This window comes from Triticum aestivum, chromosome 4A (assembly GCF_018294505.1).
Source record: "Triticum aestivum cultivar Chinese Spring chromosome 4A, IWGSC CS RefSeq v2.1, whole genome shotgun sequence".
NCBI lineage: Eukaryota > Viridiplantae > Streptophyta > Magnoliopsida > Poales > Poaceae > Triticum > Triticum aestivum.
The window spans coordinates 590259167-590272063 of NC_057803.1; the positions used below are offsets into that span (position 1 = coordinate 590259167).

General features: G+C 49.6%; 1 protein-coding gene across 1 annotated transcript; it reads left to right on the forward strand.

The window, feature by feature from the left end:
- Window positions 1–2455: 2455 nt before the first annotated feature.
- Window positions 2456–3421, forward strand: LOC123082419 (pollen allergen KBG 41-like). The gene has a single exon (XM_044504745.1). It carries the CDS (start codon window positions 2513–2515, stop codon window positions 3308–3310), a length of 798 nt encoding a protein of 265 aa, XP_044360680.1. The 5' UTR covers window positions 2456–2512; the 3' UTR covers window positions 3311–3421.
- Window positions 3422–12897: the final 9476 nt, after the last annotated feature.

Sequence of the window (12897 nt, forward strand, 5' to 3'; positions counted from 1 at the left end):
CGGGGGTGATCGGCTTCCCAGCCGCCGCCCCCAGGTCTGCCCTAGACGCTCTTTAAAAAACATGATTGGGAAAATTTCGGCAAACACGACATACATTAGGCGATATTTAGGTGGTTCACAGTTTTTTACATATAGAAACATAATAATAAGTCTACTAAAAAGAAGAAGAAGAACGGCCGCGTCGACAGGCCGAAGAACTCGCTGAACACGTCGAAGTCGCCGCCGCCATCGTCGCCCTTCTCCTCCTTCACGCGGCCGTCCCTACTGGACCCCTGCCCGGGGTCCCCATGGTGCACTGGTTTGGCCGGCGGCAGCACCTCATTGTCGCTTTCATTGAGAACGACGACGCCTCCCTCGTCGCAGCCACGACACCGAGCGGCGATCTCCTCCAGGACGCGGCGCTGGCGCTCCATCTCCGTCCGCGCCCAGTCCTCCCGCACCCACTTCATGGCGGCCTCATTGTCGAAGGGGGCCTCGTCATTGTGCTCGCACTTCACGGGGCCAAGCGACGGCTCCGTCTTCGGCCTTATGAGGCGGGAGGCTGGACCCGAGGAACCGCCGCTGCCCTCGTTGATGGCGATCCGGAGGAGCGGGAGGAGGAACGGGAGGAGGAGGACCCGCCTAGCATCCTCCTCGGCTTCCATGAACCGCAACTTTGGCGGGGGACCGGGGCGGCCGGGTACGTCAGCGGCAGATCGTTGCCGCCCTCGAGGTACTCGAGGACGGCGTGTAGCGTGCAGCCCGGGGCGCCCCACCGCAGGCAGCAGCCATTGTTGTTGTTGCGCCCCCTCACCAGTGGCGTGTTGTTGATGGAGGCCAGCCGCTCCGCCTTTCGGTGTTTGAAGTACGCTGCCCACGCCTCGTGGTTGCCGGCGTCGTACTCCGGAAGGGCTTGCTCCTCCTCCGATAGAGACGCCCGCACACGGTCGATCTCGGCCTGGAAGTAGTGGGGGTGCTCGACGTCGGGCAGCGGGGGGACGGGGATGCCCCCGGCGCTGAGCCTCCACCGCCCCGGCGCACGCATGTCGGGAGGCGCCGGGTAGTTCGCTTCGTGGAGGAGATAGGCTTCCCACTCGTGTAGAGAGCGGCGGCTGAAGCCATTGGCCGCTGCCCCTCGCCGGGGCACCTTTCGCCCATCGTCTGTGCGTGCACCGGGAGAGAGGGAAAGAGAGTTCGGCGGCGACGGTTGTGAGTGCACGGGGAGAGAGGGGGTTTGCGGGTAGGGTGCGTTCAGCGGCGAGGCAGGGGCGGCTTATATAGAGGCCGAGAGGTGGCATGTGTACGCGTGACGAGAGAGGGCGCGTTTTCTCACCGCGCCGCCCGTGAGGAATCAATGGAAGGCTGATCGGCGGCAGCCTTGGCATTGATTCCCCATGGAAACCGAGGCGATGAGGACGACGAGGCGCGGGGGTCACTGACTCGGCGGGCCCGCCGTTCTTTCGCACCAAAAACGATTGTACTGGGCCGCCGGGCGCCCCCCAGCGCGCCGGGTTTGGCCTGGGTTCGTTGGCGCTAGTTTCGTCCCTAACCGGCGAAAATTAGGCTCCTGTGGGCGCGATTGGGCCGATTTTTGGGCGTCGGCGCTAAAAAATGGCCTTGGGAGGCCTGTTGGGGTGCAGCTGGAGATGCTCTAAAGGCCACAGCTCAAGCTATAATTGTGTTCGCCATCTTTGTATTTTATTTGCCTAAAGGAATTTGCAAAGAAATTAATGACATTATTGCTCAGTTTGGGTGGCGAGATGAGGAGGATAATAAAAAGATGGATTGGCTCGCATGGTGGACAATTCTCTTTCCTAAAAGTGAAGGGGGTAAGGACTTTAGAGATTTATATATTCTTTTAGCCTTGCGATGCTTGCCAAGCAATGATGGAGATTCATACCTAACCCTAATTTGTTCCACGCAAGAATTTTAAAAGCCAAGTACTTCCCTAACTATGATCTCTTACAATCTACCCTTAAGAAAGGATCATCATTCACGTGGCCACAACATCATGTTTTCTTTTTCATCCTTCAAGCGTGGATATATTTGTAGGATTGGTACAGGGGAGAGGATCCCATACAGTTCGGACTGGAAGGTTATTACCCCGAAAATGCTACATTCACGGGCTCCTACGAAGAGAATACATAAACATCCTAACTAAGTAACTATGCCCCCTGATTTTTAAGGGGTGGGCCCCTCCCTTCCCTTGTCCAATCACATCTTCGCACGTTGTTGATTTTTTATTACTTTTATTATTACCCACCCCACGAGGTTAAACAGTAGTTAGGTATCTAATCGATGCTATTATTATTGGTTTGTGGCATGAAGAGCTCACGGGGATAATGAGTTTGGCTAAAAAAAGGAGAGGAGAGGAGGGGATTGCTAATTTGGGCGCGGTAATCTCTCCGGGCCTCTCAACGTGCGGGTCGATGTATATATAGAGCTAATTAAGCTCCTTCATCCTCACACCGCACCACAATCTCTCCTCCTACGTAGTGTGCAAACCAACCAACACAAGACAAGAGAAGCAGCAATGGTGGTGCAGCAGTGTACGGTGGCGCTCTTGGTTGCCGTCGCCCTCGTGGCGGGGCCAGCCATCTCGTATGCTGTCGAAGCTGGCTACGCCCCAGCCGGGCCACAGCCCAAGGCCACAACTGAGGAGCAGAAGCTAGCTGAGAAAGCCAACAACGCCTTCAAGGCGGCCGTGGCGGCCGCAGCCGCAGCCCCTCCAATGGACAAGGGCAAGATATTCCTGAACACCTTCGTGCAGATATTCGGCAGCTGGTCTCTTGAGGGGGTCACCGACACGTCCAGCACCAAAGCCATTTTCAACTCCAGGGTCGGCTTCACTCTGGCGTGGGCCTCACACAAAGCCCAGGGTGCTACCCCGGAGGCCAAGTATGAATCCTTCGTGGCCATGTTCGACAAGTCGCTCTGCATCATCGTCGACATCCTGAAGGTCCACTCCGGTGAGGAAGTCAAGGGGCCGATCCCTGCCGGCGAGCTCAAGGCCATCGACCAGATGGACGCCGCCTTCAGCACTGCAGCCACCACTGCCGATGCTGCCCCGATAAAGGACAGGTCCACCGTCTTCGACTCTGCCTTCAGCAAGGCCATCAAGGAGACCACTGGTGATGCATACGAGGCCTACAAGTTTGTCCCTGCCCTCGAGTCCGCCGTCAAGAAGAGCTACGCCATTTTTCTTCCCAGGAATCCCCAGGACAAGCGCACGCTCATTGAGTCATTCCTGAGCGACACCATCGTCTCCATGGTCGTCCCCGCCCCCGCCACTCCCACCGCCGCCGCCGCTGCCGGTGGCTACAAAGTCTGAGCTCATCACGCATATACTGTACGTAGATATGCATATGCGTACGTGTGTACGTTACTGTGGCGGTGAGCGAGTTTGATCGATAATCAAAATCAATTCTTTGTTTTCGTTTCATGCACCGGCGATCGAGATCGATGACTTCTTAGAGCATCTCTAGCCGTTCTCCCCCCCCGGGCTTGAAATAGCGCCGGCTGGGGCCAACCGACGGAAAAATCGGCGTAGGGGGCTCGGGTTTCCAGCTGACCCCCAAGCTCGCCCCCTCAGCCGCCGATTTTGGCCCACTTTTGGCAAAAATCGGCCCAATTTTGGCCCATGTTCGGTGTGGTTTGGAACAAATTGAACAAAAATTAATTTTTATCACATAGTTCATCACAGAAATCAATACAAATCAAATAGTTCAACAAATCAAACTCATAATTTGAACACAAAAAAACTCATATTTCATCATATGTCGAGCTAGGTGTTGCCCTTGAGCCTCTATAGGTGCTCCACCAAATCGTGCTGCAGTTCTTGATGCACATGTGGGTCTCGCATCTCCTGACGCATATTGAGTAAGGCAGACCAGGTTGCCGGTAGCTGGTGATCAACTTTGGCAAGAGGACCCAGCGTGTAATATGGTTCAGTGTCAAACACTGGCTCTTCCTTCTCGCTCTCAATGATCATGTTGTGCAAGATGACACGGCAAGTCATGACTTTCCACATTTGATCTTTCAACCAGGTCAGAGCGGGGTACCAGACAACAACAAATCGAGATTGGAGCACACCAAACGCCCGCTCGATATTCTTCCTGCAAGCCTCCTGACACTTGGCAAAGTAGGAGTTCTTGCCTCCTGGCATAGGGTTTGAGATAGTCTTCACAAATGTGGACCATCTCGGATAGATGCCATCTGCTAGGTAGTATCCCTTGTTGTAGTGGCGCCCATTGACCTTGAAGTTCACCGGAGGAGCATGACCTTCAACAAGCTTGGCAAAAACATTCGAGCACTGCAGTACGTTGATGTCATTGTGAGTTCCTGGCATACCGAAGAAGGATTGCCAAATCCAGAGGTCCTGTTTGGCCACCGCCTCAAGTACCAAACTGCAAGCTCCTTTGGAACCTCTGTACATCCCCTGCCAAGCAAATGGACAGTTTTTCCATGCCCAATGCATACAGTCGATGCTTCCAAGAATCCCAGGAAATCATCTTGTTGCATTCTATACTAGGATCCGAGCAGTGTCTTCAGCATTGGGTGATCGCAAGTATTATGGTCCAAACATTGCCACCACTATTCTGCAGAACTTGTACAAACACTCAATGGTGGTGGACTCGGCCATGCATCCATAGTCTTCCAGTATATCACGGGGAGCTCCGTATGCAAGCATCCTCGTAGCTATCGTGCACTTCTGGAGTGAGGTGAATCCAAGTGTGCCAGTGCAATCCTTCTTGCACTTGAAGTAGCTGACGAACTCTCGGGTGGAATTCACAATCCCGAGGAAGAGCTTTCAGCTCATCCGATAAACGGCACCGAAATACTTACTCCCCGTGCAGTGGAGCGTCGGTGAAGTAGTCGGTGTCGAGCAAGCAATAGCCCCTCAGTCGATGCCTCACTAGTGCAGAACCAGGCAATAGCACCGGTTTGTAAGGCCCTTTAGTGACGGTTTAGGAACCGGCACTAACGTTTCGGCACTAAAGCCCCCCCCCTTTAGTACCGGTTCAGCATGAACCGGTGCTAAAGGGCAACCACGTGGCACGAGCCAGCTCCGGGGGCTGGGAGCCCTTTAGTACCAGTTGGTAACACCAACCGGTACTAAAATGTTTGGGGGGGTTTTTGGTTTTATGATTTCTTTTTCATCTAGTTTTGTGTTTTCCATTTTAATTCTTTTTCGTTTGCTTGTATTTTACGGTACTACACATTGTACACGTTATGCATATATATATATATATATATATATACATATATATATATATAGAATTTCTAGTAGAACCAATCATATATATATCATCAATGTCTCACAAACCATATTAATTCACACATACACACATGTATAGCTATATACAATTTCTCCTACATATGCATGTTGCCTTCGGAGCCAGTGGCATTAGCCTAATTGGTGCCTTCGGAGCACGATGACAATTGGAAGTGGTTCATGGGGGCGGTAGCGGGTAATAGTATTCTCCCTTCGGATTTATGACCTGGTCGAGCAAAAATCCCGCTATTTCCTCTTGAAGAGCTTCTACGCGCTCCGTTTCTAGGAGCTTGTCCCGCACCTCTTTGAACTGTTAAGAAGGAGATCAATATGCATGTGTATTAGTTGTGTGACTAGATATCGATAATGGTGTAAAAATTGTGAATAGTGTTCTGACAAGCGTACCCATTCATGTCTTTGAGATCTGCTCCTTTCGGACGCCATCATGCGAATGTTCTCGCAAACGCAGAATGCACACAGATCAGTCCCCTGCGCCTGCTTCAGGGCCTTTATTACGAGAATGGAATTTAATTTGATCAGATAATAATTAATCAAGCATGATAATTAAAGAGATGACAGCTAGCTAGCTAGCTAGTACTACTTAATTACTTACCTTGGATCGAAACCATTTCAGCTTTGGTTTCCATTCGCCTTCCGTGACGCTGATGAACCTTGCCCAAGCCCTGCCCGCCGACAAAGAAAATGAATAAAGGGGTTATTAAATAGTTCATATCATGAAATGACGAATTACTAAATAGGCCGAGATATATAGTTAATAATGATTGAAATTACCTGTTGACTATCCCAAACAAGATGTTATAGTCACTTTGTTTTTTAAGTAGCGAGTCCAGTATTTCAACTGTTCCGGCGTCAACTTTAATGATACACAAGATCCAGTGAAATCTGCATGCACACACGTTTGCATGTCTTAATTAAGCGGGCATATGTAAGCAAAAACATGTAGCTAGCTAGCTAGTAGGCAAAAACAGAGAATTTGTAGTACAAGAAAGTGTGACTCACTGGAAGTTGTAAGGAAGTAGTATATCTTCATTGTATTTGAGGCGCTTCAAGAACTCTAGCATGCTGTCCTCTACCTCTTTTTCTTGATGCTTGTTTATTTTCCATGTGTATTCATTAATGGTGTTTGGGTCAATGAACCCAATGCCATATCGTCCACCTTTTCTCATTTCATACATCTTCATCCTGCATAATACCACAGAAAAGAATATAGTGAGGATAATTACAGGTAATGATTGATCAAAAGGATCACTACAGCTAGCTTGAGACTTAAATTACAGAAAGAAATCACTTATAGACAATAGCAACTGACGATAGATTTGTCGAGTGCGTCTTGATTGTATAACTGAAACAGTTCAGGATACTCAACGGCCACAGCTTTCTCATGGTAGTAATCATCCTTCTTGACATACACCATGAGGGACTCTCGATTGGATCTCTTGGTAATGTCCATGTACCATTGATGCAATTCATACATTCTCGTTGGGAGCTTGTTGACATCTTCTGGCTCGACCAAAGGTTCGCCCCGGACATATTTCCGTTTTATTTCCTCCTCTGTAATCCCAGGCATGTCCTCGATCTCGAGGAGTTGTCCAACAGTGATCTTGGGTTCTTCAGCCTGCATTATATGCTCCTGGGTTATTACCACATCGCCCACCTCGGGAACGTAAACTGTTTGGCCACAATAATATTGGGCGTGCGTACTGTCACGTGTTGTTGGCGGCGCAACAAGCGGGGGGGGGGGGGCGATTGCGCCGCCTGTTTTCCTAGCTGGGCAACGGTTTTCCCGCTTTTTTGACAGCTGCTTGTTGTTTGCTCGAGCTCGAGCTCGCTTCCTTCTGTAGACGTCGTCGATGTAACTTCCTGATGTGGCGCTCATAGTCTGTGTCAACAGGCTTAGGAGCTGGTGGTTGAGCCATACGAATGAAGTGGTCAACTACTTCCACAGGCACTTTCTCCCTTGGCGGCGGTGGCGGTTTCGGTCCAAAATGGGCGTCGAGTTCTGCCTGCACTATGGCATTGGTTTGCTCCTCGGTCCTGTCGTAAGCCCTCACAGGAAGAGGAGTAGTGAAGTTTGGACCATATTTATATCGCTTGCCTCCGCCTGTACTTCCTGTACTATGACCTCGACTCGTACCGCTACGCACCATAGCTGCGGGGTGTCTCTTCTGCAATTGCTGAGGCGGCGGAGACGGCTGACGGGGCTGAGTTGGACAAGGAGGAGTGGCCTGAAGCTGTGCCGGACTTGAAGTGGCCTGAGGTTGTGCCAGACTTGGAGGAGGAGTGGACGTCTGACACTGTGTCGGACTTGGAGGAGGAGTGGCCTGACACTTTGCCGGACTTGGAGGAGGAGGAGTGGCCTCACGCGTTGGTGGACTTGGAGGAGCGGCAGTCTGCTGACTCGATGGCGGACTTCGAAAGATGATGCAATCCTTTCTCCATAGGATGACACGATGTATGGCCTCTCCCAATGTGTGCTCGTCGTCACCTCCAGGAATGTCAAGATGTAGCTCCGAATATGGGTCCACCACCTCATCAACCAAGACACGAGCATAGCCCGCTGGAATCAGGTTGCAATGGAAGGTTGCCTCGGGGGAATTTGAAAAAGCAATGGCGTCCGCCACCTTCATGGATATGTTCTTCATTTTGAAGTGTAGCTCGCAGTTAGTGTTCTCCGTGATGTCATCCACGGGGTATCTATCCAGCACTACTGCGTCGCCCGGGGCGGAACCCACGCTGCTTCTCGGCATGGATGGGGCGGTGGTATCCAATGCTGGATCATCCGCTAGCTGCTGCAGCTGCTGAGACCCCCTTTGCTGGCTAAGTGAGTCGATCTGCTCCTGCTGCCCCTGGAATTTAGCGGCCAATTCCGCTTGACTTGCTTCTAGGCCTTGAAGGCGTTCATAGTCCCGCTTCCTCTGCTCCTCCTCCATCTTCCTCTTCTTCTCCTCCGCAATCTTCTTTCTCGCATGGGTTCTGTAGTCGGCATTCCAGTCCGAAAACCCCTCATACCACGGAATAGCGCCCTTGCCTCGTGTTCTTCCCCGGTGTTCAGGATTTCCCAGGGCACGCGTAAGCTCGTCGTTCTCTCTGTTGGGCTGGAACACCCCCGATCGAGCCTCTTCTATTGCAACAAGTAGCGCATCGTGGGCTCCGTTCAGACATGCCTTCGTCGAAACATTGCCTGTCTTCGGGCCCAACTCCACCCCCCATGCGCATAGAACCAAGTCCTGCACCTGGGGGGCCAGCTCTTAGTAACCGGAGTGACACTTGCATCCTCCATCTCTTTCTCAAACTTATCCCACTTAGGCATTGCCACCGCGTAGCCACCTGGCCCCAGCTTATGGAACTTATCCTTTTTTTCGGCATTCTTCTTGTTTATTCTCGACCGTTCCTTAGCTAATTCTGAATCCTTGAATTTCACGAAATCGTCCCAATGAGCACTTTGATTCTCTAGTATCCCCTCGAATACTGGAGTCTTCCTTCCTCCCTTGACGTACTTCTCCCACGTCGTTCTCTTGTGGTTCTTGAATGCAACCGCCATCTTCCTAAAAGCAGCGTCCTTGACTTTCCGCACATCTGCTTCTGTGAAATTATCTGGTAGGGTGAAATGTTCCATGAGAGTATCCCAAAGCAGTTTTTTTTATTCTCGTCGACAAAAGTAACATTTGGACGTGGCTTTCCTGGCTTTCTCCATTCTTGAAGGGAGATCAGGAGTTGGTCCTTCACAAGAACTCCGCACTAACGAACGAACTTGTCCGCATTCTTCTTAGGAGCTAATAGTTTGCCATTAGGTTTGAATGCCTTGATATTGTACTTTACGCCCTCCTTCAACTTTTTGTTCGGGCCTCGTTTCGTCCTTTCGCCTGAAGATTTGCTCGATCCGGATGGCTGAAAGAAGAAAGATCGATTCATTAATATATCTTCAACTCATTTAAAACATGCGATGATCACCAGATTCCTGCTTATATAAATATATATACCTCGCCGGTGTTTGTTGTTTCAGGATCAACATGTTCTTCGTCGTAGTTCATGACTTCATCTTCTCGGTCGTCGCGATCGAATATCATATCACCCTCTCCGGTGTTGTTTAGAAATTCGGAGTCGTCAAAATCTTCTTCATTCTGATCATCATCTGGCCCGTGTATGATATCGAACATGGTCTATTCTCTCTCTCTGTCGGTATTGTCCGCCATAGCTTTTATTTAACTATGCCAAAAGAAATATAAAAGAATTTAGTATAATCTCGAATAATAGATATAATCTCGAATACATCGTCTCGAATAATAGATTTAATCTCGAATACGTCGTCTTGAATAATAGATATAATCTCGAATACATCGTCTCAAATAATATATATAATCTCGAATAAATCATCTCGAATATTATATATCGAATACATCACTAGCTAGCTAGCTAGCTAGCTAATAAAGATCGAATACTAGAGAGTAATCTAGGCGGTGGACAACCAAAGTGAAGGAACCATCACTGGATCATAGCTCGGGTGATCTCCCCAAAGAACCTGCCAGGTATTGGAGAACCTGACGTCCATAGCAGCCATGTAGCGATGGACGTGCTCGTCCTCCTCCCTGACATGGCGACGTACCACCTCCGGCGGGGCCGGCTCCCTCCGCACCGAAAGTGGCCCACGCGAATGCCACTAAAGGAGATGAGGGTCGACGACGGGACCCGAGGCCGGGTTCCTCACCAAGCGTCGCGCCCCTGAAGGTAGCACCTCCCAGTGCCAGCCCGGCGGAGCCCAGTCCCGGACATGGGTCCTCTGAAGCAGGACATCGTCGCGAACGGGTCGACGGCGAGGATGCGGGCCGGGCATCGTCGACAACAAAAATACTATATGCAAATGTAACACTAATTATGCTATCATTGCATATGTCAAAATTATATACGCTATTTCATACTAATTAAGCATCTAACACTAAAAACAGAAAAAACAACTTCTATACATCCATTAAAAACAGAAAAACAACATTATATAAAAAAATTCCATACTAATTAAACACTAATTATATCCATCTAACATGCATTCATAGATATATACTAGTGAAAAAAATAATAATCTGAAAAATCTAAACTAATTAAACATACAAAATACGTATATACTAATTAACTTAAGGAAATGTGTGTGTGTGTGTTCATCATGCTTGTGTGTGTGTATGGGCTCGGGGAGGGGCGGCGCCCATGGTGGCCACCGGGGGCGAGGGAGAAGGGTTAGAGGGGGAGAGCTCACAGCGGGGCGACGGCGACGGCGAGGCGACGGCCCGGGGTGGCGACGGGCCGGGGCGTGACGGGGCGGCGACGCGGGGACGGCGCGACGGGGACGGGCCCGGGGCGGCGACGGAGACGAGGGAGGCGACGGCGACGGGGACAGGGGCGGCGACGGGGATGAGGGCGGCGACGAGGATGGGGGCGGCGACGGCGTCGATCGATCGGGAAGAAGGAAAGGGAGAATGAAATTTTTCGAAGTGATGTATATATAGAAGGCACCTTTAGTACCGGTTGGAGCCACCAACCGGTACTAAAGGCCTGTTTTGGCCAGGCCAAGCGGCGGGAAGAACCCCCTTTAGTACCGGTTCGTGGAACCAACCGGTACTAAAGCCCCCCCTTTAGTACCGGTTGGTGCCACGACCCGGTACTAAAGGGGTGTGCGCTGCCAGGCGAGGGGCACAAAAGTTTAGTCCCACCTCGCTAGCCGAGGGGCACTCGCACCTGCTTATAAGCCCCGCCGTCGCTGCTGTCTCGAGCTCCTCTCTTAAGCAGGCCTTCTGGGCCTACCTCTTCTGCGATGCCCTGTTGGGCCTACTGGGCTAGCGGGCCTGCATCCTGGCCCAACTTGAATTTGGGTTTCTAGTCGTATGCAGGCCGCTGTGGCCCAGTAGGTGGGCTTTTTTTCTTATTTTTTTGCTTTATTTATTTTTGTGAATAACTTAACTTTGAAAATAGATTTTTCAGTGATTCTTTTTTCTTATGTTTAATATTAGTGTGTTTTATCATTATATTCAATTTGGTAATGCTTAGGTTATTTAAAAAATGAAATGCCTTTGTAACGGATGAGTTTTCGTCCGAAACCCTGATACTTCGAAACAGATTGTCCATTTTGTACACGAAGTGCATCCAGTTTTTGCGGTAACCCTCTCTACTTTTTTGCACATGCTATGTGGGTGAAATTATGATACCATGCCAACTTTCATCCTTTTCTGAGTTCATTTGAAATGCTTTTCAATTTCAGGGTCATTTAGCTGAAAAAATCAGTAAATGCATGAAAGAATTTGCTTGCACATAAAATTTCTTCGCGTTTCAAATGCCAAAACACATAACTAGCTACCCTAACTATTACAGAGATTCCCTCCTGGGTGTGAAACACAGAAGAAAGTGATGATAGTTAAGCCGATCACATCCCAGATCTTTGGGTGTGAAACTTTTTCTTCGCGTGTGTCCCTTTTGCGTCGTAGCCATGGAAAATCTTCATCATTTAACGGGATGCTCGGGTCAATATTCACTGTGAATGGAGCAATTTCATCAAACTTTTCATAATCTTCTGACTTGTCTGTCTTGTCATCCACTCCCACGATGTTTCTCTTCCCAGAAAGAACTATGTGCCGCTTTGGCTCATCGTACGATGCATTCGCTTCCTTATCTTTTCTTTTTCTTGGCTTGGTAGACATGTCCTTCACATAGAAAACCTGTGCCACATCATTGGCTAGGACGAATGGTTCGTCTGCATACGCAAGATTGTTGAGATCCACTGTTGTCATTCCGTACTGCGGGTCTTCCGTTACCCCGCCTCGTGTCATATTGACCCATTTGCACCGAAACAAAGGGACCTTCAAACCACGTCGATAGTCAAGTTCCCATATGTCCTGTATATAACCATAATATGTTTCCTTTCCCGTCTTGGTTTCTGCATCAAAGCGGACACCACTGTTTTGGTTGGTGCTCTTCTTATCTTGGGCGATCGTGTAAAATGTATTACCATTTATCTCGTACCCTTTGAAAGTCATTATATTCGAAGATGGTAACTGGGACAGCAAGTACAGGTCATCTTCAATAGAGGTGTCATGCATGGTACGTGCTTGCAACCAGCTGGCGAAACTCCTGGTTTGTTCACGTGTAATCCAGTCATCAGACCGCTCCGGGTGTTTGGAGCGTAGCAAATTCTTGTGTTCATCCATATACGGAGCCACCAAGGCGGAATTCTGTAGAACTGTGTAGTGTGCTTCAGTGAGAGAATGTCCGTCCATACATATTATTTGTTCCCCTCCTAGCGTGCCTTTTCCATCCAGTCTGCCCTTATGCCGCGATTCAGGAACACCAATCGGCTTAAGGTCAGGAATAAAGTCAATACAAAACTCAATGACCTCCTCATTTTGACGGCCCTTGGAGATGCTTCCTTCTGGCCTAGCACGGTTATGAACATATTTCTTTAAGACTCCCATGAACCTCTCAAAGGGGAACATATTGTGTAGAAATACAGGACCCAAAACGTTAATCTCTTCGCATAGGTGAACTAGGACGTGCGTCATGATGTTGAAGAAGGATGGTGGGAACACCAACTCGAAACTGACAAGACATTGCACCAAATCATTCTGTAACCTTGGTATGATTTC